The sequence below is a fragment of the Rhipicephalus microplus genome, chromosome 2 (genome assembly GCF_043290135.1).
Source record: "Rhipicephalus microplus isolate Deutch F79 chromosome 2, USDA_Rmic, whole genome shotgun sequence".
NCBI lineage: Eukaryota > Metazoa > Arthropoda > Arachnida > Ixodida > Ixodidae > Rhipicephalus > Rhipicephalus microplus.
The window spans coordinates 247,174,304-247,202,286 of NC_134701.1; the positions used below are offsets into that span (position 1 = coordinate 247,174,304).

General features: G+C 45.8%; 1 protein-coding gene and 1 long non-coding RNA gene across 2 annotated transcripts; one reads left to right on the forward strand and one right to left on the reverse strand.

Moving 5' to 3' along the window:
- Positions 1–604: 604 nt before the first annotated feature.
- LOC142775970 (uncharacterized) lies at positions 605–10,052 on the forward strand. Its single transcript, XR_012887198.1, has 3 exons — positions 605–3,480; positions 6,224–6,285; positions 9,015–10,052. It is a non-coding gene; the product is annotated as an uncharacterized LOC142775970 (long non-coding RNA).
- A 5,179-nt stretch (positions 10,053–15,231) lies between these two features.
- Positions 15,232–27,940, reverse strand: LOC119169312 (neprilysin-2). Its single transcript, XM_037420424.2, has 5 exons — positions 27,746–27,940; positions 24,502–25,532; positions 18,031–18,356; positions 16,865–17,217; positions 15,232–15,657 (listed from the first exon to the last, which is right to left on the reverse strand). The coding sequence occupies exons 1-5, from the start codon at positions 27,938–27,940 to the stop codon at positions 15,232–15,234; spliced, it is 2,331 nt and encodes a 776-aa protein (XP_037276321.2).
- Between the last annotated feature and the right edge of the window lie 43 nt (positions 27,941–27,983).

Here is a 27,983-nt window from a genome sequence, read left to right on the forward strand (position 1 = left end):
GTTTCGGGCTGTGCGCAGAAAAAACGATTGGTGAAAGGGACGGCATGGGCTTGCACTGTATATATAGACTGCGTAAAATTAGCTGTGGCGGGGAATGAGACTGGCTCTTCTGATGTGTAGGTTATCTGAAGACAGAGAATGGAAGAATGCATCATAAAGGTTAAGACGTGTGATTTTGTGGCGTTTAGCTAGATCGCACAAGTTAATCTTTGTTTTTAGTGCCGAGATGCTTGAGGTGTATGAATAGCTAGATAGTATGAATCGTGCCGCGCGGTTCTTCACCGACTCAAGGGCATTAATGAGGTTACTATGGTGATCAAAAATCGCATGCGCAAACTCTATCTTGGGCCGCACAAAAGTGTTGAAGGCAACTATTTAATACGAGGGGCGAGCGAAAGGTTGCGGCGTTAGTACGGTAGAGTACGATTAGCAGAATTTATGATACATTTATGATTGAACTTGGAAGTTTGACAGCCGTTCCCTGAACAGCTTCTCTGACCACACTGATCTCCTCCGTAACAATTGTGCTGTAAATTATAGGTACAGCCCAAGCTTGGAGGACGCATTCAAGCTTCGAATTCTAGAACATAACGTGATATTATAATCGTGCCCCGTTCAGATAACTTTTTAATCGTTGGTCTGACTTCGCTTCTCAGTCGATGGCTCAACCTTACCAGGTGTACATATGGAATTGAGCCACTCAAAGAGAATATCTGCGATCATTTTTGATCAAGTATCCAATATGGATGGTTGTTTATCGTTATTCCAACAATGGAGATAATCTCGTTACGTCCGGCTACGCCCCACTTTTCCATTGTTCCATGGAGTGACGCACTTCTTGCACACGCACTTTCACGAAGAAATTTTTACGCGATAGCGTTAAATAGCTCGTTTCGCGGAAATCCTGGCGTAGGCGTCGTTGGTTGTGAGCGAGCAATTATCTTTGCCTGACTGAAAAATCGAAAAAGATTCAAATGGTCTCAGTGGGGACCAACTTTCGCGTCGTTCGTGTGGCAAGTGGACGTTCTAATACACAGCCATGCCTCTGCTTGGGAATAAAAGTAAAATATTTCCTCTGCTCGGAAATGTAGTGAAAGTAACTTTCACGCTTAACAAACACACGCGTCCTGTATACGTGATTCACACTACATGAAATAGTGCCGTAATAATGCGTGACAGAAGTGTACATTGCTATCGGGCGTCAGAACATGGGATTATCGTAATTATAGGCCCACACGCTACTGCACCCTTAACGCCACGTAGTGGGTGCATAGCAACTTCCAAAATAGTTCATACACTGAGTTTTTGAAGCAAACGCTAGGCATAAATTATTGCTATCGTGTTCCACTCTTGAAGACGAAGCTTAAGGGTCCCCCACTTTTTAGAGTGAAAGCTGTTAAGAGATCACAACTCAGGTCACGCTCAGTTGTCCGCCGCATCCTAGCACTAATAGCACAGTGGGGCTCGAACCAGGGTCCACTGGGTGCCAGCCCAGTATTCTACCACTGAGCTACACCGGTTTTTTTTTCTACCATGGTATTTAATAAAGTACTTGGGCAATCATGACAAAATCAAACGAACAAAAGTACAATCAAATCGCGACAATAAGCGTTCAAGTGTTACTCATAAACACTAAATGCCTAACACAGCGCGAGTTTTTCACATGGAGAGTTCTTCACATTGTGTTATACAAACAAAAAAGGGGTGAGGTCAAACAGTTCTCTAAGACGGAGTACCAGTCCGGTCTAAAGTCTAGCTCGTCGTAAATGTTTTTCAGGTGGATAGCCATTTGAATGAAGTGTGCGCTTGAAGAGGTGGCGGGCTCTACATTGCGGTCTTGCATTCGTGTCTTCCACAAGCTGTGCATACCCATGAGGAAAAACATATCATATGGTACTTCATCAAGCGCTGCTGGCAGAAGATAACGTATTGTGTGAGAATTAAGGACAAAACGTTTTTTCAGTGCTCGCTGAAGGACATCCCAAAACAGTATGGCATATTTGCAGCTAACAAAGCAATGTTCAATTGTTTCCGGCACATCACATAGACGGCAGTTAACAGACGGAATGAAAATACCTTTTCTTTCTAACCACGTGCCGGTGCTTGTGAAAGTTGCCTCAAGCAGGCGTGATGTCAGGAAAGCGATCGCGTTAATACGACTTATAAAGCGTTTTAAAACAGCAAAAGAACAACCAGTCATCGCATGATGCGAATAGCGTAACGAGTGGGCCGTCCAATGCTCCTACCCATCACAAAAGCTTGTTATTATTTTCCTTTTAACTGTGGCGCATACCCACTTCAGCCATAATTCCTCATCGTCGTCAGCCACTACGCGAACAATTAGCCCAAAATTCCTTGCAAGTGTTTAGCGGATACCACTCTTCTCAGAGGAATGACGAAAAACAGCATAGCGAATGTCTGCCTACTACACAAATAAATTTATCAATAACTACCTAGTGGGTATTAAGCAAGTGTGCTTGCAGTAGTTACCCAATAAGTGTTTAGAAAAGGCTCTGAAACGCCGCTTTTCTAGTCTTCGCTGTGACTATGCTGCGCCTTCCGTGCAGGCCTGGCGTTTCTTCAAAAGAAGTATCACGGGTAATATAGAAAAGTAATGAACAATGTCGGCATTACGTTAGGAGGAATGTCTTCGTGAAGCAGGCATGGCGAGTTTATGAACGCACTTTGCTCACTTTGTGTGTGTTCAAAAGGCGAATCAATTTTTCGTTTGGCTTTCTGACGATTCCTTATTGTTTTCACTGACATGTTAATGGACACACTGTTCGATACATACGTGTTCAAAAGAGCGAATCCATTTATTTTTCCCCTCTGATTGGCCCTTTCTTTACTTCCACAGTCAATTTCCTGATGACAGATCAGCGAAAAAATTAAAGAAAAAGAAACCGCCCAGGCCATTATGCCGCAAAATGGTCCTCATTTTTTTCCCTCCTTTTTCTTAGGTAATACCATTAACGAGCTGTTTGCACAGCCGGACGCAAGGGGAAAGAAAAAGACGTCCACGTTGCCAATTTCATTGTCAGTATTTTTTCAGCCCCGAGAAAGAAAAAAAAGTTCTTCGAGAGCTACAGACTTGGCGAGTAATTAATCGTGAAAGAAAATTGCAGAAGAGCTTGCACTGCGATGTCCTCTCGCAATTTGCAGATGAAGTATAGCAATAATAAAATTGCTTACTGTGGATGGGCAAAGTCGCCTAAGCTTTCTGATTGCCGTCGTATTAATAAGCAGAAAACATCTGTATTGGTCGTGTCAGAGAGGACAACGGGACTGCAGGTCAATTATGGACATTCCGTATTTCGAGCTCTGTCTGCTAACTGCGTCGCTCTGTGCTGGCACTTTTTCGCAAGGCGCTAAGTATGCGGGACGCGCAACGCCCGTGCTCTTTGCTGCTGGCTCTGCTATGCATTTCTTCGGGACCGTGGAGGCTTTTTCAGCAATACGCGCGAGCTTACGACCCATGCGGTGAGTCTTTTTTTTTTTTTGCATCACGCAGTACTAATACATCTGCCTTGCTTTTAAAGGTGATAGTCTTCTTCGGGACTTTCGACGGAAAAATTTTGGGCCTGCCTGCCTGCCTGCCTGCCTGCCTGCCTGTACATTTGTCTGTTTGTCCGCCCTAACGATACCTCAAACGGCATTAAACGGCCAACCCCATCCGCAGTGCCCACCAATATTGCTTAAGGTTTTGCGTTCATAGTTGTGCGATTGTCAATTAAAAAAGCTAATATTGCCCATATCTGAGGCGCCATAAAAAACACGTCTATGTCCTGTATTTCTGCCTTTATACTAGAAGGGGCACAAGTAACTCTAAGGACTAGCGTTTATCGCGCTGCGCTGACAGTGCAACGCGATGACCCAGAAGGTGTTTCCAACGCTTTGCTATGACGACACGGTGGTGGCACCTGCCCGTTGCTTTGCATTCTACACCTTATCACGTCCGAGACTGGCGCGCATCTTTCTCCGCGGTCACGCACGCCTTCTTTTTCGAAGATAGCTGCCAGATGGCGCTCGTGTCTAACGTGCCTAGATCCGCTTGTTCGCCTCCGCTACACGCTCGAGGCACTCTAACGCAGTGCCTTCAGAATACCATTCACCGATTTTCTTGCGCAGAACATCAAATAAACGCTTTGTTCCCTCTCTCCAGACGCAATTGAGACTATGGTTTTTCGACGACATTTACAGTGTAACGTGTAGATTCGGGCCATTTTTTTTTTTCTGATTTCCTCGTTGGGGGAATCGTCACAATTTGTGAGTACTGTACGCAAATGGACGAGAGAGGAGGACCAGTTAACGCAAATCTGTTCTAACCAATGAAACCATTAACGACAAAAAACGTGCATACAGCTTGGCCCTGCAGGCATCACTGATGCACACAAACCTTTTAATGAAACTCGTAATTTTTACACTTTCCCTCATGTATGCCCGCCGTTCCTATAACGGCTTCGGCACTGAGATGCTAAGGATGAGGTCACAAATTCAGACTTGATTACCGACCGTGGTGACCGCATGCATATTGACGGGTAAAATGGGAAGGTGGAACAACAGCTAAATCTGCCTTGGACTTAGATCTAAGTTAACATTAGGAGACCCTGTAAAGAACAATTGCCCCCAAGTCCCCCTCTATCGGTGTGCCTCAGTGGTATTGTAACGTCAGCACCTCAAATATCAGGATTTATTTATTTATTTATTCAAATACTTTATAGGCCCCATAGGGCATTACGTAAGGGTGAAATTAAAAGGTTTTATCATGGTTATACGTGACTTAAGCTTAAAAAACGAATAATCAAATAACGAAAAATTGTCGACAATTATACGATATAGAAATGTTGCAAAGATAAAGAAAATGCAATAAGAACTAAATACAGAAAATGAAGCACGCGAGATAGTGGCCATAGAACAGGCTTCAAAAAATAGATACAAATAACAAAGAGGCATACAGTTACACAAGTCTTAAAAACCAAGAACATTGGTCAAAATTTTTCATTTTTTTAATTAAGGGTAAGCGAAGTGCGTGTTTGTATTCACACATAAACAAAGTCAATAATAAACTGACAAGAAAGTATTGATAATTAAATGTTTATATGCAAAGTTAGGTGGGTGGAAATCCGCCAGATCCCAAGCACTGTGGGCTTCGATGTAATGCTAAGCAGTCAGCGGAAAACACACATGATCTTGTTCGACCTCGAGCCTAATGATATCCTCGATGTAATGACGTCTTGTTCACTATACATCGTATGTTTGTCATCCACGCACGTTTGTACAATCTGGTATAAACCATATTCGATATGCACAATGCATGGCCTGCCACTGTTTACGTTAGTCACGCACTTATGTAATATACTATATTAATTTTGGTAGTGCAATGTAAGTCACGCCACAGTTGACATGAATGTATTATTTACATGTTAGGACATGCCAATCATGTTCGTTATGCATCACGTCACGCAATGATAATGCTGTAGTATATCATGCTAGCAAAACAGCCACGAGCGCACCATGAGAGTGGCATGCAAGTCATGTCATACCACGGCCGGGCTAGACTGCACGTGCGCGTGCTTCTTTCCTTACGGCTTTCTCACCCGGCCGTTGCCATAGCAATGGGAGAGTTTCTGAGTATCTTTCCCCACCCGTCTCGGTGGTAGGTGCGCTGCGACCCTCACCTTGCATCTCCTGCGCCGCGCACACGGCACAAGAGTGTTCCTCAATGTGAAATAGATAGATAGATAGATAGATAGATAGATAGATAGATAGATAGATAGATAGATAGATAGATAGATAGATAGATAGATAGATAGATAGATAGATAGATAGATAGATAGATAGATAGATAGATAGATAGATAGATAGATAGATAGATAGATAGATAGATAGATAGATAGATAGATAGATAGATATGCTCAATGTCACAGATGTTTGCTAAGAAATACTTTCCCATTAAAGTTGAAAAAAAATGTTAATTCTGGAAATGCTTGTTGAGGTCATGTCGAAGTTTCTTTTTACGGCGTTAAGCTATTGTGTCGTATGTAAGGTCGTGCCACGTGCGCTCCTAATTTTTGTCGCTATGCTCATTGAACTCAAAATATCCTTACATATAGCCTCGTTCGATATGCTAGCCCATCTTGGAACTCCACAAATGCCTCACAGTGGGATGAATAAACAATGACTGGTGTATGGTAAATGCGTACTGTTCACATATCTGCCGCAGTTTACCCGGGGGTCCATCTCGAAGCAATGTTTCGCTGCGCAATGAAGATGTTGCCAGAAGGTGTAAGCCATCCTCTGTTCGTGTTCTTGTAGCTTCTACACGTCTAATAGACCCTTATACGTTGCCATGAACTCGTTAAATCATGTTTTGCTGCTCTAATTTGCCTCGTTGAAGAAAAAAAAGACTTACATATCTAGCGTCTTGACTAGATATCAGCAACAGATATCGTCTTGTAACGAATCTTCAGGTCTTCTTCATTGTTCTCCACCGGTACTTCACGTATGCGCGCTTTCCCTTCGACAATTTTCTAGCGACCTATTGTAGGTAGAATCGGCGAAGGTAATGTAAGATGTCCGCAGTGCACCTTTGCGCATGTTATGAGCAGTGTGGGCGTGGAAAGTTATTTAACTCACTTCGTGTTCTACATTTGTGTTCAAAAAGGTGAATAAACTTTTTTTGCCTTCGGATCTGCTCTTGTTGTTTTAGCTGACAACTTGATGAACGTACTTCGTGAGTTACATGAGTGTTCAAAAACGCGATTTTTTTTCCCACCGTGATTTTCCTTAGCTACAGCTCTTCAGTTATTTTTCCGGCGTCACAGATCAATGAAGTGAAAGTAACTGTCCAAGTAATTACGAGAAAAAAATGTTTTTGTTTTATGTAATAGCATTAGCAGGCTGTTTACTCAGCCAGCCACACGGTAAAGAAATGTTATCCCAGAGCAACAAACTTCAGTGGGTCGTTAATGGTAAAAAAATATAATAAAACGCAGCTTTCGCCGTGGCTTTTTCTTACCATTTGCAGGTGAACAAGGAAAAAAAAGGCTATGCAGGGGCGAAGTCAACTTAGCTTTGCGTCTGCGGACAAATTGCAAGGCAGCAAATATCTGTTTTGTTATGACAGTGTGCATATCGACGCAGCGTATATGAACAGCGTCGTAATATAAATAATGATGGTCCATTCAATGCAGGAAACTTATGCTTCGGTCATTTTTGCAACAGTTCCGCGACAGATATAAATAACAAAACATCGTATTCGTTACCTTGACCACCTGTTCTACATATTTTGTGTATATTGATCAGAGCAAGTAAAAAAAAAATTCTCTAATAAATAGAAGTGCCTATGATTCTAGCACAATTGAAATAGTAGCTCCGCGAGCAGTTATGTTCGCGTATAAAATATTTACAATGAAATTTCTCAAAGTGGTTGCTTGATAAATCGACCTTTATAACAGCTTCGTGGCACCATCGCTCGACGCTGTTCAGGAAGCGCAAATATTTCTAATCAGTTCCTGCGATCGCGTGCTAGTTCAATAGCTCGAACCAGTGCTCAGTAGAGTAATTTACACGGCTGTGACTTGTCGACCTCCCTAACCCTTTTTAAAATAACGCACGTCAAGCAAACAAACTATAAAGCAATACCCGCGACCACATTCCACGACGAAAATCTATTTTGCATGAACACATGCAGTAAAAATTGGGGCCTTCCAAGCTTAATATTTTCGATATCGAATATTCAGTTAGGCATTTGAATTTGTTTCCCTCATAATTCATTGCAGTAGTTAATTCAAAAGCTGCTACTGGACATTCTCACGCCCCTGAACTTAAAACATAAAATTCTAGTCTGTCGAACCTGTTTTCTTTGTGTGTGTGTGTGATTTATGCCGGGGTTCACGAAAACTTTACTGACGCGTTTTCTTTACGGATATGATGAAAAATGCACACAAATGGGTGACAATAAAAAACCGGAAGAAAAAAATTCTGTCCCTGCGAATTGAACTGAACATCTTTTTAACCTAACGGTGTGTCTCGGCTGGCTACTGCTCTGAGTGCGGCAGCACCGACTACAAAAACTGTGGCAATTATCGCCGCAGCAGAAAGGCAACGATGTCGACGGACGAACGTCGTGCGTTGGTGAATCAAGGAATCAGGCCAGCGCTACGTGGAACGCATTCACGCGTTCACTGCTCTATCTACGAAGCTCTGCCCACCATGTAGCTAAAACACAGAGTGGTGTACGTGATCAGAGGCGTAGGTCAGCATATATATTATTGGGGAGCGGACCTGCCCCGCCGCGGTGACCTATAGTGGCTAAGGTACTCAGCTGCTGACCCGCAGGTCGCGGGATCTAATTCCGGCTGCGGTGGCTGCATTTTCGATGGAGGCGAAAACGCTGTAAGCCGTGTGCTCAGATTTGGGGGCACGTTAAGGAACCCCAGGTGGTCGAAATGTCCGGAGCCCTCCACTACGGCGTCTTTCGTAATCATATGATGGTTTTGGGACGTTAGACCCACACATATCAATCAATCAATCAATCAATTAATCAATCAATCAATCATTGAATCAATCTCAGGAACGGACACAATCCACGAAGGATCGCGTATTGAGTATCGTATACAGTGTTTACTATGTGCTTGTTGGTGCCCACTTTATGCGATATTCGCGATATCGTGTGTCCACATATACAATAACAACTTCAGCTATAACAACAGTTTTATCAGGATCATGTACGTTACTGTTGTTAGCGCCACATCCGCATCCCAACGACAGGGTGCATGCACATCAAACGGTGCTGTAGCGGCAAAACACCAATTCATATTGTACAAGCTCTTACATATCATTGAACTACAAACAACCAACGACAGTCAGAAGAAGCGTTTCACTTTCGTGCCATACCGATTCCTATGACAGAGAGATTACTTACGTTTTTTTTCGTTTGGGCACTATTTTGCAGTCTAGTATTGAAAAACAACAATCGCTCATAGTTTCCTTGGGTCTGTTGTTTCCCTTAGGTAAAAACAGAGGTAAACGCCATTATAACACGCATTCCAGGCCTGGAGCTTCATGAAATAGTCGACCTTATGTGCAAGGCCAACCGTCAAGCGGGAACTGTCCTGGTAAAGGCTGATTTATGGCACCCTTCGCATCTTAGAGCGAAATAAGTTTAGAAATATAGCGCATAGTGAGTGTGCTACCAATGTTGGGTAATCGAACGAATACCAAAGGAATAGAGACGTAAGGAGGTTCTTGGTATTCGGGCTTCTGAGTTGTGCCTCTGACTACTACTCTGTTGGTAATTGAATAATTGAACAGGCGTTGTTTGTGGATAACTTACACATTCTGAGACCACGTATAGCACAATGCGTTAGCACAATGCGTATAGCCTAATGCGTATAGCACAATGCGTATAGCACAATTGGAAAATTCTAAAAAAATTCCAAATTAGGTGAGCTTGGTGCATTGGAAGTGCGTTGTATGCGAAGCCCTATTAATAGCGTTTATTTTTAGCTACATTTAATTATGGCACTATATAAGAAGCATCGCAGTATTATTCTTCTATTTGTACGCATAAAGAAACACTATTCTGAGATAGCTTATCAAGCTTCACTGCTCGATGCATATCCACAAGCGTAAAAAATTAGGGGAACAAAGCAAAAAAAAAAAATGTATAGGCAGTACTGCAACTGTATCTGCAATAACGCTGTATTGTTTTCATTTCAGTACGATGAATTTATCAGCCAACTTAAGGTGAGTAAACAGAGCATAGATATCTTGCTCTTGTTCTGCTTACCACTTGAATTTCACTCCCGTACACGGCTGACAAAATATTTCATTTGCAGGAAGAAGACCAAAAGCGTACCAACGATGCTGTGAGGGGCTGCCTTGTGGGAGTCAACAAAGAATTAGGTTTCGCGTAGGAACTTAAACAGAGCGCGATTTAGAAGCGGCTAGCCGTTGCCTTGCATTTCGTGCGAACGGTGAGACCTTTCGCCGAGAAATAAGCAACTAAAATTTCCCTCACGCAATATTTGTGCGAATTTTTTCGGACACTTTGCCCAATGCCTTCACAGTGTTTTCTCAAGCTGTGCGTCAGTAGAACGAAGTCAACCCACAGTGAACATGTTTTAAATATGGAGCACTTTGGGGGGGGGGGGGAGGGGTCGCTGTCTTATGCTGCCGTCTTCGCCTGGCGTAATGCAGGCAAAGCCACCTACAGCAGCGCCATCTGTAGCACGCGGTCGCGCCAAAGAAAAAGCCCCAAAGGTACGAAGTGCCCGAATCCCGGAAAAAGCACGCGCGCCAGTAAGAGACCACGCCAGAGAACATTTACACGGACTATGACCACGCCATGTGGAGACGCGCGCACATTGCAACGCGAGGGGTGGCTCGGAGCTTCAACCTTTAGAGCCCGCGCCCAACGCGCGACTCTAGCACCATCTCGCTGCTGAGGACGAAAACCCGCCCACGTTGCTGAGCCCCGAGGACCACCAAGGCTACGTCTTGTATATAAATAGCTGGCCGTTAACAAGCTATAAGCAACTCGTGCGTTGTGACTTGCGTCTTGCACCGAGGAGCGAGAGGTCGCTCGCTCGACGCCCACTAAGAAACTTTTTCTTCCCGTTTTCTTTCCTTTGCAATTTGCCAGTATACATTTTACAACGTCATATCCGTGACGGAAATACGTCGGCGAAGTCGTCCCTGGAATTAAAAAAACTCATGTTAAAAAATAGGATGCCACCGAGAAAGAAAGAGGGAAAATAGAAAAAATATATAACTAAATAGATATGTGAAGAAGAAAAGACAAAGAAACTGAGAAACACAAAAAGAAAGAAAGACAGCAGGAACGAAAAAAAAAACTGAAGAGAAGCAATAGTGCACTTACCCTCCACAGGCTATTGTATGTTTTCTTGGCCAATCCCCCAGAGGAGTTATGTGCTATGGCATCCACGCTACTAACAAACAACACTGCCCAGCTCCACACTTCTTTCAGGCTTGGTGCCATTAGGGAGAAACTTCCTTAGCTCCCAAACGGTCGTCTTGTTATGGCTGCTCGACATCTGACCCGCAGGTCACGGGACCAGATCCAGGCTTTGGCGGCCACATTTTCGATGGAAGCGAAGACGCTCGTAGCCCGTGTACTTGAATTTAGGAGCACATTAACCCTTTAATGCCCAAATTATGAAACCACCAAAGGAAATAATATTTATTTTAATTTTGCGGCTTCAAATAGCAATGCCTAAATGATTCTGCAGGTAAATTATCTAAAACGTGACTTTAATGCATACTTTTATTTACGTCGCAGACTACCTTGCAAAAAAAAGAGAAAAAAAACGTTCTTCAAAACTACATAACAAATCGTGTACCAGACCTTGGGTGCGTACACACAAAATAAACAAAATTATTAAAGACAGAACTTGCGTCAACCAGGCGAGAAAGAACGACCAATGGACAATGGAGAGCTGTTGCACGCACTTCGCGCTCTCCACCACCAGCTACAAAACAATTGGTTCTAGCATAGAATACCTTAGACAAGACGGTGCTAGATTTTTCGTGCGGAACGCTTTGTTCCCAGTGAGCATTTGACAGCTGAAATTAAAAATGGCATGCACTTCGTGGCTTACTTGTTTGAAGTTTTTCGGTATGTCGCGAATTTACGACACTCTGCAGTATATAAAGGGTGAAAGAATCCCAGGAAGGCGAAACTTTCGGAGCCCTCTACCACAGCGTCATTTCTAACTTGGTTTTGGAAAGTTAAACCCCTGTAAATATTACGCGGCGCTACCTTATCTTTTTTTTTCTCATAACCTATGCCTCTCATTTCACTTCATGTTTCAGTGACGCCCACCATGCACAATCTGCGAGCGGTGAACACATCTGCCAATCATTAATGATTTCCAAGGTCTTGCGTGCCAGAATCATGAACGGTGCCTGAGAAAAAGGCTCCGTAAATATTGGCCACCCCGTTTTCTCTAACGTGCGATGACATCGCAGAGTATAGCAATTAGTCTCCATAGAATTGCGACCGCCACGGCCGGCATCGAACCTGCGTTCACACACAGAATGGAAGCTTCGCGCTAATTACAAAAGCGCTTGGCATGCCGTGTTAATATTTTAATGCTTGTTTCCCAAACGATTTTCAATCTATACGCAGGACGTCAAACCTGAAAAGGTCCACACTTCCTGCCATAAAAGTTGGTCGAGTAGCACAGATCACTCGCAATAAGGCATATAGTGTACTACGCGTGATTACGAGTTGCGCACTGCTTAATTCATTCCCATTGCATTAAAATCTAATCAACACATTGCGCCTGGAATATGGAACTGGTGTGCAACGTGCATGGTTCGAATAATTAGTGCATTCATGGTGTTCGACGTTGTAAAAATGCCGTTTGGACTATATGAGAGAGGTACGGATGACTTTGGGCAGCTTGAGTTCTTCTGTACCCTCACATAAGCTGCGTGAGCGCCGCGACATTGACCCATATCTATGCTACAGAATCTGATTTAAAGACGTCCTTTAATCATGCTTCCTTGCAGGTCAACAGCTGCAGGTGCGTGGTGGATTAGCCTCTCGAATTGGGCTGATTGATACATACTTATTTTGAATGAAAAAACAGCGCTTAACAGCATGAAGACGACAGGACACAAACACAGCACTTTATATGTAGACAACTTAGACTTGTTCGTATGTCACATCTCGTAAAATGTTTCACATAAAAAAACGCAGACAAAAACAACGTGGAGAGCATACTATCAACATTATTTATTGAAATACTGGCGTGACATTTAAAAGGGCGACATCTTGGTAGAGCATATCTTGGTATCGATCTAATCACACGTTGCATATAAGCAAGAACCGCTGAATGAATACGTGTTGTGCCACTCAGATACGCTATTTCTTCGTAGGGTATAGAGAGACAGACGCCAGACTTACGCATTTCTCACTTAAACGCGAAATCTTGTGAGCCGCGATAATGAGGCTCCCAAGTACGTCACAATCTCAAAAAGCGCCAACGGAGTGACACGCCTCACGACGGCCTTGATGACGCATTCTGCGCAAGGCCTGCTGCTATGACCACGCTGAATTGAACTTGGCTGGCGCGCGTTATATTCCTTCGTGGAATTCGAGCATTCTCGTATGAATCAACTACGCCGGCGTCGTGTAGACAACGAAGAAAACTTTGCGTGCGTGGCCGGAACGGCTTAATCTCGTGGACGCGGATGTCTCAGACGTCCGGTATACAGGTGTCCTCTTAAGTCGCGCCCACGAATGGGGGCGTGCCACAAGGAACTTATACTGACGCTCGTAGTTGGTTCAAACGTCGTCGTTGCAGGAGAGCCGTTGGCTTGCACAAGGTAAGAATGACGCGTTTTCAGTAAACATAGCACGAAAGTGATCGCGATATATTTTACATTTTTTACTAGAGGCCGCCATGAGAAAACTGCTGTGCGTCTACATTCTGGTGTTGCTTGCGGTCGAGCTGGTTCACTCTCAAGGTAAGCGCATACCATCTACGCACCGCGAAAGGTGGCACACATAAATTTCATTGTAGAATTGATATTAAAAGTTGACAGTTTTACTCATTTTTTGATGTTTGGTTAGCAGCACGCAAGCACACAATGTGCGCAAAATTTGTCATCTGTTCTGCACTGGTATCTGTTTTTATCCCTCTGTTATTTACGTTTGAAAAAAAGAAATTTTCAACCATGAAAATCGATCAGAATTTGCGCCGACTTTTGAGGGTGCAATGTTACTTTGCTGTGCTCAGAGTGCAAAATATATAAATGATGAAGTTGATCCCGCGTTGCGCCCACTGTTGCCACCGTAGCGCCGTGCAGTTGGCAGTGACGACTTCGATTCGTGAATATTATGCTGACTGGACATTTACACGCATCTGTGAAACAAACGTAGAACGTGTTTTTGAGCTCTCAAAAAACCTGTCATGCTCACGCCATTCACATTCTTGACATTTCGTTAAGTCCCAGTACAAAATCTTCACTTCTACGGATATCACAGTGAATGTCTACACTCAAACTGTATACGGGTTTTAAGACCACATATGAACCCCATAAAATGGTCGCGGGGATAGCCGCCGTGGAAGCTCAGTCGGTGGAGCATCGGACGCGTTATTCGAAGGTCGCAGATTTGGTCCCAGGTTACCTTTTAGTTCACTTTTTTTTTCTTCACATTTACATTACTTCTTTTACCTTCACCTATAGTTTCCTTCCGACATGGTTGTCAGTAAGATACCATCAATATATTGCTTCTAACAAAGGGAACGAGTCCTTAAATGTAAAGTTATTTCCTTCTTAGGCCACCAATAGTAACACATCTGTAAGCAACACGTGTCATATCATTCTTTAGCGTAGTTTCAGGTCACAAAAACAGTTTTGTTTGTTTCTAGAACCTGCAAGCTGTCTAGACCGAAGAGTCCTGCTGAATACTGGAAAAGAGTATCTCAAGTCTATTGTCGCTAAGTTAATACCAAAGTACCTCAAGGACTACATCTCCGGCCTTCCCCAAGAAGAATTCAAAAGTATGCGAGAGATACAAGACTATCCCTAACTCCCCACCCCCTTCCCCATTTCTTTTTTTTGCTCATTGTGCTTTGAATTATCGTATGATCAATTACAAGCTTATAAATAAACTGATACTCTCGTTGTGAGAAAGCGAACGAGGTTATTGTTTGCGCCGTGGGCCGTTGAGAGTCGTACCTTACCATGACATGGTCACGCATATATTACATGAAAACACGGTGCTCGATATGTTGCACGGTATTGTTCACTTTAAGAACATTAAAATTTCATAGCATCAACAAATGTTTCTTGGCACCGAGTCCAGTTTCATTGTAAACCTATAGGGCCGGTTACAATTATCACTTAAAAACAACGTTTCCTTCAAGAACGAAACACCATTCGAAAGAGGAAACAAAGCTCAGCAGTACAAAGCTATGTCGACACATGGTCACAGTTACCAACAAAATAAACGTTAGCGTGAGCAACAAGCGAATTACTATGCTCGAAAACAAAATGACTATAGGCGTTCACAGCAAACAAGAAGCGCTGCAATAAACGTGCCACAGAAGCTTCACAAATAGGATTCTTCGTTTTCATCGATTAAAACATCGCATAACAATTGCTGCGTGTGGCAAGCAATAGCGGACCTTTTCTTTGTGTTAATATTACATTGTTGACGTAATAGGCATTGTTGGGCAGCAATTGCGGTTCTCAATAGTGGGATGGCCTCGGTGCGCCCAAGTGAGATGACAATGACTTCGTCTGGATTAGCGCCCCGGATCTCGACCAATCTTCGTCCCAGAAAGTGCACCGCTTGGGAGAAACCATCGGAGATCCAGTCGAGCAGTTGAAAGCGTCCGAAAACTGCGGCGTGTGTTTGAGGGGCACGTTGCAGCGGAAGGGGGCCGTGGAGGACCGCTGGTCACCCACATTCTCGCACTGCTGGTAGCAGAAGGCCACGAAGAACAGCTGCTCTTCGGTCATCCATTCGAGGCCCTTCAGCCGCTGCGCGGACGCCGTTGAGACGAAGGCCCGATAGGCTGGCAGTAAGCCTACGAAATCTGCCAGCGCGGCCATCTCGTTTAACGCGCCCAGGTTGGCTCCCATATCTTCCTGGTAGGACTTTTTCAAGCATTCCTGTGGGTTATCATAGCGCATTAGAGCTGCGGTTGTACAGACATTCTCATTTCTGCCAAGAACAGTGGTCTGCCATAGTGATTCTGAGCACTAGAGTGTATGCCCTAGCGTTTCTGTCGAAATCCCTAAATATAGTGTTCTATACCACAGCAAACTTGACAAATGTAGAGGCCCGACCCTAATTGTAATCATCTGCGATATGTTTTCCCTTCCTGAATTGAATCAACGCAGTTTGTGCCTGCCTGTGTTGACGCTTTTCATTCTAGATTTACTGTACAAATCAACCAATGAGAAACCATGCAGTTATAATAGAGCAGACACGACGTTCAGGGCCCTTATAGTCAAGCACACTGCGGCGACTGCGTGTCCTTTAGGTAGTGCATCTCGAACTATCCAACAACGCGTGAATTTCTGCATCACAGATGTGTACGCGTTGTCCACCCTGTAGGAGAACTGTAAAAGTCGGTATGCCAAGGCAACAAGCGCCAGAACAACGCAGTCTTGACAGATAAGGGCTGAAGGTTTGATTTACCTGAACCTATGCGATTAAGGTGCAATGTATTCAATAATATACAATCGTCAGTGCTGCGTCATAGACTCTCACTATGTCTGAGGCTCATTTCAGTTAATTTTGCTTCATGGACCTCAGCGTAATCATTCACCAGTTCATCTATGTTCTGATAAACCTGAATACATATGCCTGGGCGCAAGAATTCTACGCTATTTAAGAAATACAAACAAAAAAACTATCAACTTGAAACACTTGAATATAAAACGTGAAGTGAATTAGGTAAAAATATTTTCAAAATATTAACTTCCTATAGCAAACCAAGTATTCAGCGCCCTAATTTCTGAACAACATATCTTTGGAATGACGCAGAAAGAGGCTCCTTTTCATTCGATATACACAGTCGCTTTGAAAACTGCATACCACGTCGGCTGAGACAACAAAAACGTATCTTGCGCTCAAATGACGACTATACTCATTGCCTTACATTCATCTAAACTCCTCGCTTTGCAGGCACCGACAACCGTTGCTGCACATCACAGGATTTGAAAAGAAATGAATATCTGACCGCTCTGAAGAACCAATTCTTTATGTGTGCAAATACAATAGCGAGATTTCGTTCTATTTGCGCTTCGTGATACCCGCCCATTCCGGCATTCACACTGTCTTGGCTATCGGGTATTCAACTGATAGTCTTACTAATCGGCTGCTGAAGCCGCCTCCACTGTCGTCTGTCCCCGAAAGTTGTTGGCCCCTTGACAAAGAGACCGCCAGGAGTCCCATGAGTGCGCTGGATGCGGCCGAACCCAGGGCCCCATTGTTGATGCCAGGAAGGCCCTCGGAGCCAAAGAAAGGTGGCATCAACAACACCGCGGGCACGGACAGCGTGTGTGCTTGCGAGCTAAACGTCACATCCGTGCTCATTGGGTACAAGGTAAGACCAGACGACGAAGTCCTGCTCAGCTGGCATGCCCTGATTGTCGACGCCGCTGCCGCCCAAGACAGAAGGGCATTGGCACTGCTCACGTTCTCAGAGTACTCATGCAGGCAATCTGGAGGTACAAGATACATCACTTTTTAGCGTTCACTGATCCCGGCATTTAGAAAGCATGATAAGTACACTGTACACTTTTTTGTCTTTGACTGTTTTCAGTATGAGCATGAGCCTGCCCCGATGGTTCTGTTGAACTTTCTTCGTTAGCTTTCTGCACCAATCTCCGGCAGCGGGCTATGATGTCCACGATGTAGATGACATCTTGCTGAGTTCAACTGTTCTCGACTAGATGCCTCCCTGAGCCAGCTACTACAAACACTGGTTATATTAGGCTAGCACTACATTGACTTGGCCACTTTTTGGTCATTGACGACTAGTCTTAGTGCTATCGAATGATCACTTTGTTGCCAAATGCTGTCTATCCGTAGTGACATCAATAACATCATTCAAGCTCACTACAATAACTCAACTATACCTTAGAAGTGTGGCAGCTTGGGCTAATTGTTATGGCATGACGATAGTTATAGCGCGAGAACAAAACGACGACACAGAGACAAGAAGGACACGATGGACACGAGCGCTCGTGTATTTCGTGCCCTTCTTGTCTCTGTGTTGTCGTTTTGTTCTCGCGCTATAACTATCGTCAACAATACCGTTTTATCTGTGCTTCACTAAACCTGAAATTGTACCTGCGCATCTTCAGAACATAAGACCCATTTTTACGCATTCGTTATGATCTCGTGTTTCCCGCAAGCGGTTCAACACTAACTCGCGCCACTTTCCATTTTGACGCTCATCGACCTACCCGAGAAGTACGTGCTGCAGTACAGCAATGCTATATTTCCACCGAGGCACACATTCTTTCCCTTACCAAGGTCTTGTAAGTCAGGGTAGCCCAAGACTCGGATGTTCTTGGCAAGCTCTAGATGAATGCCGACCTTCTGGCCCATACTCATCCAGCTATTGTCGTCGACGAATGAAAGAGCCGATCGTAGAATGACACTGATCATGGTCGAGGCTTCGCGCGTCGCGCGACCTTCGGGCACCACGACGCTTTCCAGGAACCTTCTAGACAGCGCGTAGCGCAGCAACCGTTCCAGCATGGTGTAGCAGTAGAAGTGCCGAAGCTCCACTGGCGCCATGATAGACGGATAGGCGATGGGCAAGATCCGCTTCAGTCCCGACCACTGCACGTACCTGTGACAACATCATGAACCGTAAAACAATATTATCGAGGCAAGTCTTTCTTCAAGACCAAGGATATAGCCAGAAAATTTTGGGAGGAACGGGGGCGGGTTGAACACCCTTTATGTATGTTCGTGCGTGCGTTTGTATGAGTGCGTGTGTTCGAAATTGAGAAAGGATATGACTGAGAAGGGGGTGGGGTTGAAGCCACCATTCCCACCACCACCATTTTCCTCCAGGTACGTCAGTGGTCAGATGATTGAGTAGCCGCCGACCTCTATCCCCTCGTGGTAGTGTTCCTCTAGATAGACGAGACTCGGCAAGCTGTATAATGGATATGAATCATAATATATATCGATGCGATTATTTTTGGCGCGTTCAGCTATTATACGTGACATGGTCCAGCACAGCTAAATTTCTAATGTCATACACCTATAGGACGCCTTAGCTCAAGTGAACATATTGCTGCGACAGGTTCGCCACATTCAAGTAGCCCGCCACAATCATCGTGGCACCAGCACCAGCAAGACCCGGCTCGGCTGGCATGCGCCACGCGTTCGTACGTTCCAACAACGAGGAAGAGGAAGATAGTCGGATCTGTGCCACTCGGCTACTCGAACTTGACGACCATAGTTTTTAGAATCGTGGGCACAAGTTCGCCCTAATAAAGACGCTTGTTTTTTTAACCTGTCGGCGTCAGCATCGCTACATTTCTGGTGGAAGTGCTGGGTTATGAACCGAAGCCCCGCGAGCTCAAGACAGCGTAGCCCCGACGACCAGCGTATCAACCCCGTGGAAGTGACTCCTGTACACCAGAGGGCAAGTCGCCGTCTTCGAGGTGACTCACCTGAGTTCGGTCCTCTTCACTTCACACCAAGGGGAATTCAAACGATGGATGCCACCACTATGACTAGCCAGGTAACACCGGCACAAGTGTTCATTAGCCAACCACACCAGCCACCAGTTTTCCACGGCGACTCGTACGAGGATGTTGAAGATTGGTTGGACCTGTTCGAGAGAGTAGCGAGCTTGAATGGATGGGACGAAAGAGAGAAGCTCCGTCGCGTATACTTCGCCCTGGAAGACTTCGCGAAGACATGGTTTGAGAACCATGAAGCCTCGTTGTCTACCTGGGAGGTATTTCGACGACAAGCGGTGGCTACGTTCGCGAAAATAGACCGGAAAGAAAAAGCGGAGGCAGCTCTTCAATCGAGGAACCAGCTAACGAACGAGAGTGCTGCTATGTACATTGAGGACATGGTCCGCCTGTTCAAGCGTGCGGATTACAACATGGCTGAGGATAAGAAGGTGCGCCATCTAATGCGTGGAGTGAAGCAAGAGCTGTTCGCCGTTCTCGTCCGCAACCCTCCGAGCACGGTTGCTGAGTTTTACTCGGAAGCGACGGCCATCGAAAAAACACTGGAACAGCGGGCTCGGCAGTACAACCGGAATCTTAACTGCGCATCTGCACAGGTATTCCCCGGAGGCGTGCGAAACGACGTTGAAGCCCTGCGAGAGCTAATTAGATCAGTTATCAGAGAAGAACTGAGCAGACTGCATATGCCCCAGACTTCAACTGCACTATCTGTTACGGACGTTGTTCGTGACGAACTGAGGCAGGTGATACGAGAGCCAGAGCGTGAGCTGCAGCCGGTTCGACCTATCCGAACATACTCTGAGGTTGTCAGACAACCCACGGTACACAGCAATGCAGCAGTTGCGATGGCGACGACTCCTCTCCCACCTGCGGCACGCAGCGCACCTCGTCCACGGGAACCAAAAGCTACCTATCTGCCCCCAGGAGCACGTAGCGCACATCACTATGTGGAGCGTAGGCCCAGGAAAAGTGACGTCTGGCGTGATCACGAGCACAGGCCTCTGTGTTTTCATTGTGGGGAAGCGGGTCATCTGTACAGATTCTGTCCTTACCGACAGGCTGGATTAAGAGGCTTCCCGTCATATGCACCGTGCCCCCGAAACGGCGAACGACCAGCGGATATTGAGGAGTACTTGTCGACGCGCCAGAACTCGCCAACTCTACGCCAACACCGGTCACGGTCACCATCGCCTATGCGCTACCGGTCATCCAGCCCACGTACACCTTCAAGGCAGCCTGGTCATCGCTCTCCAAGTCCACACCCGGAAAACTGAAGCAAGCGACCTGTGGAGGTGAGGCCGCTGATAACGTCAGTTACGAAGATCCTCCAGTTTGGTTTGAGAGTGATGACGGTGTATTTCCGGTAGATGGGTGCAGCAACGAAAACGTTACTTCAGATTTGCGGTTGAGAATGGAAGGATGGGAGCTGAATGCCTTAGTCGACACCGGTGCTGATTATTCAGTGATAAGTCACAAGATGGTGAAAAAGCTAAACAAAGTTGTGACACAGTGGAGTGGATCGCAGATACGCACGGCAGGCGGTCACATTATTACGCCCCTTGGCAGATGCACTGCAAGACTTGAAATACGGGGCTTTATTTACGTGGTCGATTTCATTGTGCTGCCAGAATGTTCAAGAGAACTCATTATAGGAATGGATTTTTTGCGAGCTAATGGCGCCGTAATTAACCTGCGTAGGTCCAGCGTGTCGTTTTCGACTGAACGAGCTATACCTGTGGAGGAATCTGAGGAACGACGCCTAACTGCTCTACGCGTTGTTCATGATGACGTAACTGTGCCGCCACGCTGCAGTATAATGGTGCTCGTAGAAAATGATGCATTGTACAACCGCGAAGGCATAGCGGATACAAATGTAGGACTGTTTTTGAACAAAGGTGTCTGCGTAGCTAGGGGTCTTGTTCACTTGACGAATGGCCGTGCAGATGTCCTACTCACAAATTTCTCCAATGAGCTTCAACACATCGCTCAGGGCACGGCTATCGCCTATTTACACGACTTCTGTATGGCGACTGAACTATGCAGCTTAACGACATCAACCACTCGACCAGTGGCCTGCAACATCGACACATCCGTGACCGTCAATCAGAGCCTTCCGGACAGTCAGAAGAAACAGATTTACGCCTTGGTAAAAGAATTCTCTGATTGCTTTTCAAGTACCTCGAAGGTCCAGCGCACGTCAATCACGAAACACCGAATTATAACGCAAGACGACACGAGGCCTATATGCCAGCATCCATATCGGGTGTCACAGAAAGAACGGGAAATTATCAAGAAGCAAGTGGAGGAGATGCTTTCTGATGATGTCATCCAGCCTTCGAATAGTCCATGGGCGTCTCCCGTAGTGCTCGTTAAGAAAAAAAGACAACACACTAAGATTCTGCGTCGACTACAGAAAACTGAACAGTGTAACTAAACGAGATGTCTACCCCTTGCCACGTATCGACGACACACTAGATCGGTTGCGATCCGCAAAGTTTTTTTCCTCCTTAGATATGAAAAGCGGATATTGGCAAATAGAGGTCGACGAGCGGGACCGTGAAAAAACGGCATTCGTAACACCAGATGGCCTCTACGAATTCAAGGCGCTTCCATTCGGCCTATGTTCCGCACCAGCGACGTTCCAGCGAATGATGGACACTGTCCTCGCCGGATTGAAATGGCAGTCATGCCTAGTGTATTTGGATGACGTAGTGGTATTCTCTGCAACGTTCGACAAACATCTAGAGCGACTACGCACAGTATTGGAAGCCATCCGGTCAGCGAAATTGACAATCAAACCCGAAAAATGCCACTTCGGCTTCGAAGAGCTGCGATTCCTTGGACATGTCATTAGTTCCGATGGTGTTCGTCCCGATCCCGAAAAGACAGCCGCTGTTCAGAGGTTCCCTACACCCAGAGACAAAAAGTCAGTGCGTCGATTTTTGGGTTTATGTGCCTATTATAGACGATTTGTGGAAAACTTCTCAAAGATTGCGGAACCTCTTACAAAACTGACAAAAGACGACGTGCCCTTCACGTGGGAAAGCGAACAACAGAAAGCTTTTGACGAATTAAGGAAACGATTACAGGGTTCACCAATACTTGCCCATTTTGATGAGACAGCCGACACTGAAGTCCATACCGATGCCAGCAATGTCGGCCTCGGCGCCATCCTTGTCCAGTGGCAAAATGGTCAAGAGAAAGTGTTAGCCTATGCCAGCCGCAAACTATCAAAAGCTGAGGCAAACTACTCTGCAACTGAAAAAGAGTGCCTCGCAGTCATCTGGGCCACAAACAAGTTTCGACCCTACCTTTATGGTAGACCGTTCAGGGCTGTCAGTGACCACCATGCTCTATGCTGGCTGGCAAATCTCAAGGACCCGTCAGGTTGACTAGCAAGATGGAGCCTTAGGCTGCAGGAGTATGACATTACGGTCGTGTACAAATCTGGAAGGAAACACAGCGATGCCGACTGCCTGTCACGCTCTCCCGTCGATCCAAGTGTACCTGAAGAGGAAGACTTCCCGTTTCTAGGCGTTGTCGACACATCCAAAATCGCTCAACTACAACGAGATGACCCGGATTTGCTGGCACTTATACAACCCCTGCAGGGTCTCGACGTTCAAGTCTCTCGCATATTCTCCAGAGGGCTCTCCGCGTTCTGCCTTCGAGGAAGTGTCCTTTACAGGAGGAACTTCGAACCTAATGGTGAAACGTTTTTACTAGTCGTGCCCACAGCCATGCGAGAGGAAATTCTGCACGCATGCCACGACGAGCCAACATCTAGACACGTGGGTGTGAGCCGAACATTCGCCAGGATTCGCCTGAAATACTATTGGCCTAAGTTGCTCGCATCAGTGCAGCGCTACGTGAAAACTTGTTGTCAATGTCAACGGTGCAAAACTCCACCCGTAAAACCAGCCGGCCTTCTCCAGCCAATAGACCCTCCAGATGCCCCATTTCAACAAGTCGGCATGGACTTCCTAGGACCTTTGCCGACATCGTGTGCAGGCAAGAAATGGATAGTCGTAGACACAGACTATCTCACCCGTTATGCTGAAACTGACTCTCTATACAGTGCGACAGCTGCCAAAGTCGCCAAGTTCTTTGTGAAAAACATAGTGCTCAGACATGGTGCGCCCATCGTCGTTATTACGGATCGGGGCACCGCATTTACTGCAGACCTAATGCAATGCCTGATGCGCATGACAAATACCGATCACAGAAGAACAACGGCGTATCACCCTCAGTCAAATGGCTTAACCGAACACCTCAACAGAACTCTGACCGACATGCTATCAATGTATGTTGATGTTGAACATAAAAAGTGGGATGAAATATTACCCTACGTAACATTCGCATATAATACAGCCGTTCAAGAAACAACCCACGTTGCCCCTTTCGAACTAGTATTCGGCCGAAAAGTGACCACCCCGCTGGATGCCATGTTGCCACTACAGGACGAAAGCAGCTATCCACCTGACTTAGATGACTTCTTGCAAAGAGCCGAAGAAGCACGGCAAATGGCAAGATACCGAATACGCCACCAACAGCACGTCGATTCTAGTCGCTACAACAAGCGACGCAGTGACACACTTTATCATCCCGGTGACAAAGTGTGGATATGAATACCAGTGCGCCGCCGCGGACTCTCTGAAAAGCTTCTTTGCCGATACTTCGGCCCTTATGAAGTACTCAACCGTATCAGCAACGTCACTTATGAAGTTAGATCTGCTGGACACGTGAGTTCAAGACGCCGAAATCCCACGGAAGTAGTCCACGTAGTCCGCATGAAGCCCTATCATGACAGATCGTCGAAAAACGAGTGAGAGTGTGCGTGTATCTTTTCACTGTCTTAAGCATCGGGACGATGCGTCTGAGGAGGGGGGCAATGCTGCGACAGGTTCGCCACATTCAAGTAGCCCGCCACAATCATCGTGGCACCAGCACCAGCAAGACCCGGCTCGGCTGGCATGCGCCACGCGTTCGTACGTTCCAACAACGAGGAAGAGGAAGATAGTCGGATCTGTGCCACTCGGCTACTCGAACTTGACGACCATAGTTTTTAGAATCGTGGGCACAAGTTCGCCCTAATAAAGACGCTTGTTTTTTTAACCTGTCGGCGTCAGCATCGCTACAATATTAACTAATCTCCGAGGTCAGGAAATGATTAGTTCATAGGGAATGAAATAACAGAAATAACTGGTCAAGGAAGAACATATGTGCCGCTACAAAAAGAATAAGTAAACAAACATTGTTGAGAGTTGACTCATTTCTCACCTGTTCAATTGGGTCGTGCTAAATTTTGCAAGAACCTCTTCCAGAAGCCGAATAATGTGGATTGATGCGACCACTATGCAATCCTGTACGTCGAACTGGATGCGCAGCGACTCGCCCAGGTAGAGAAACATGTCGGCCACAGTCACATTACCTGCGAAGAAGCCACCTTTCCCGAGCTGAAACACGTTTCTCATGGGCAACCAGGAAAACTGGTGAAGCAGGTTCACCACGAACGCGTCAACGCTGATGATGTCGCGAAGCATTTCAGCAGGAATGTCCTTCCCGGTCACTATCGCGAACGCCTTCCGGATGAAGTGGACGCTGCTCGTCAGCTCTTCAACAAAGGGCGCGTACGCGTGGACGTCGACTTTCTCCAAGACGAACGTCCACTTGGCGCCGCTACACTCGGCGGCGGTGGCACTCTGCCCTCGCCCGATGTTGAAGACGGTCTCGAAGCCATAGCGGACGTTCAGGTGCACGATGCGCTTCAGCGGGTGCTCGCCCGGCTCGTCGTCATCGAAGGCGACGCCTTCTACGCGCATGAACTCTCGGAGCGCTTCCACGTTGGCCTCTGGCCGCATGCAGACCCAGTAGAGATCGGCCGCCTTCTCCTCTGAGGAGCTGGATGCCGTGGAGTGCGGGAGGGTGTCGAGGACGCGGCGCATGACCGCGATGATGCGGTGCAGGTGTTGCGCCTTGACAGTGTATTCGTGCGGCAGCCGCGCGCTCCAGCGCTTGCAGACGAACTGGTAGAAGTCCGAACAGGGTTCCTCGTCGTATGACAGCGCGTCCTGGAAGATGCTGGAGAACTGTTCGCAGCTGGGTGACGTGCAGATGAAAGAGGGCGCGGTTTGTGGCGTCGATCGTACGTTATCCTTCTTCGGCCTCGTCGTACCGTCGTCCTCAGCCCTGACCAGAACTCCGGCCTTGTGCCGGTACGAGACCTCGAGCACGTGCCACATTACGTAGATGGCGACTGAAAGGACCATGCTGGCGACTAGTGAGATGATCATGTTTCGTCTCACGCCACCCTGTGATAACGGGAATCGCACGAACATCAGCGTGGTTATATATGCACATAACACTGCCGTCAAAACAGAAGTCGTGTGAAACAGCATCATACATGGCGGAATTTTTAGGGACTCATTGTTTTACGTAAACACAAGTTATTTTTTTTTGTCGTGCCAACCTTATTTTTATCACGCTGAACAAAATGCACGCGTTTTTACGTCTCAACTGTGCCAAAAAAAATTGCGCGATGATATCCCTTGTAGATGAACTCGACAGAATAGACTGTCGCTTCTAATTTCTAGTAGCACTGAACTTGCGTTTTTTTATTTTTTGTTGATCTACCATCATGCACGATAAACAGAGAGGTACAAAAACGTTGTTAATAAACTAAGTGACTAAAAACGGCAAGTAGACAATCGAGGATATCAACCCGTAGAATAAGCTCAATTTCTGGCATCTTGTGGATTAATGAATACAGTTCAATAGTGTTCGAGTATAAAAGAATCGCCATCGCTTTGAATCACAAGGTTTCCAGCAATGTGCATCGGAATTGTCACTTAATGCTCACCTAATATACCCAAACACCCAATATACAAATACTCTGAAGTACATATACAAATTGTTTTGGACATATTCTGGAACATACTCTGGAACCACGTTCACGGACAGACACACTAAAGAAACACACACCACCCAATGTTGCTGCTGGTCGATTTAAAAATGAGCCAGAACGCAAGCTTATAGTAGCCAAAGTAGCCACGTCATTTAATTTTAACGCCAAATTTTTGGCCATGTTGAAGAGGCGTGGTATTATGCGTACTGTTTAAAACAATGAATTATACTATTCTGTATAAGGACCATAGAAATGAAAGCACAATTGTTTTCTCTTTGTTGTCTTCAGGCGACAAATAGCCTACATATAAAATAGGAAATTGTGATAAATTGAATGTGCCGTGCGAACAGTTTATGCAACATAGTTAGAGTCTTTGCCGTATACACAGTAATTTTGGAACACCACAGCCTAACAAGTAAATGAACATTACGCACTTAGGCAGTTTTTACTTAAAATCGCTGGTCGAACATGTCTACTAGAGCTCACACAATGCCAGTCGAGCTTCAGCTAGTCAAACCTGGTGGATATGAACAGTCCACCTTAAGTTTGACGCGGATCTATGCTTTTTTGTGAAGTTCCTACGACCACACACGCTGTGAACCAGATTCTAAAACTAGCTTGTATAATCAGCATAGATGGGGGGGGGGGGGCAGCATGAGCAAGCAGATAGTAATACGTTTGCCAACATGCATTAACTACGCCACTTCACGCATCATTCTGCTGGTGGGGGAAAGACGCATACGAGCATAGGTTTATATGAAAGAGCAGCCTGGAAATAGTGTGCTTTATTTACAAATACCATAAACAATGGCTGCATATTGCGCCAAAGCAGAAGTCAAAAGTTGCGAGATGTTAGCCGTGGCGCCCACCCGAATACGGGGTTGTAAAGTATACCAATCAATTGCAACTCTGCAGACTGCGCCTGTTTCCTTATTCCTTGTTTCGGAGTGAAAGCGCATTTTCTTCAAGTTTGTTTTATGAGCCCACATTGTGCCTTTACATTCCTTCATGATTAGAGAAGCAGGAATACAATGTTCAGCAATCCCAGGCAATTACAGGGAAACACATAGATATAGGGGATATAAGATGGGAAAAAGAATGGAAACAATTTACATAATTAAAAGCTTTCAATTCAAAAAAGCCCAAAAACAAGTTAATGCAGCCATCTCATTTACGAAATCAAACGTGACAAGGCAAATGAGCACTCCTCCAGTTTTCCCTGACTCATCCAAGTCCCAGGAGAAAAATCACTGTGACTTGACCGAGATAAGTAGGTGCTATTCCACCTATTGGCATGCTCAGGGTTTTTCATTAGCCCCATGCCCCCTCCGCATTAGACGAGTACGAAGGAAATCAAGCCGCCTAAAGGATGCAAAAGTAAAACAAATGAAGGGCTGCTTACAGCGGCTTGCCTTTGAGTTTGGTCTTTTCGAGGGTAAAAGTAGGAAGCGAAGAGTTCTTAGAATGCACCATCATGGACCATTGGTCGCCATTATGGTAAAGGACCTGCCTAGCCATAACACTGTGTATTGAACTATGGTTGGATAGATACAGGTGTAATTAATGCTGGTGTACATCCTCATTCCTACCCTGTCTGTCCGCCCGCCCACAATCGTATACCTCTTCGGTGCCATCGGAAGGGCGCCTCTCGCTGGCCCCTTTTCTGACCGCAGTCTGGTTAGGCACGTAAGCAGAGCAACCAGGCGGCTGTTCCGGCAGGTGGTCGCTGAGGCTTCTGGTTTCGGCACCGCAACCGCTCCGATCCAGACGTTGGTTGGTTGGTTCCTCAACATCTTGGCGCAACCAGACGTCCATAGTTTCGTTGCGATCCACTTCTTCTTCTTCCTTCTTCTTCCAG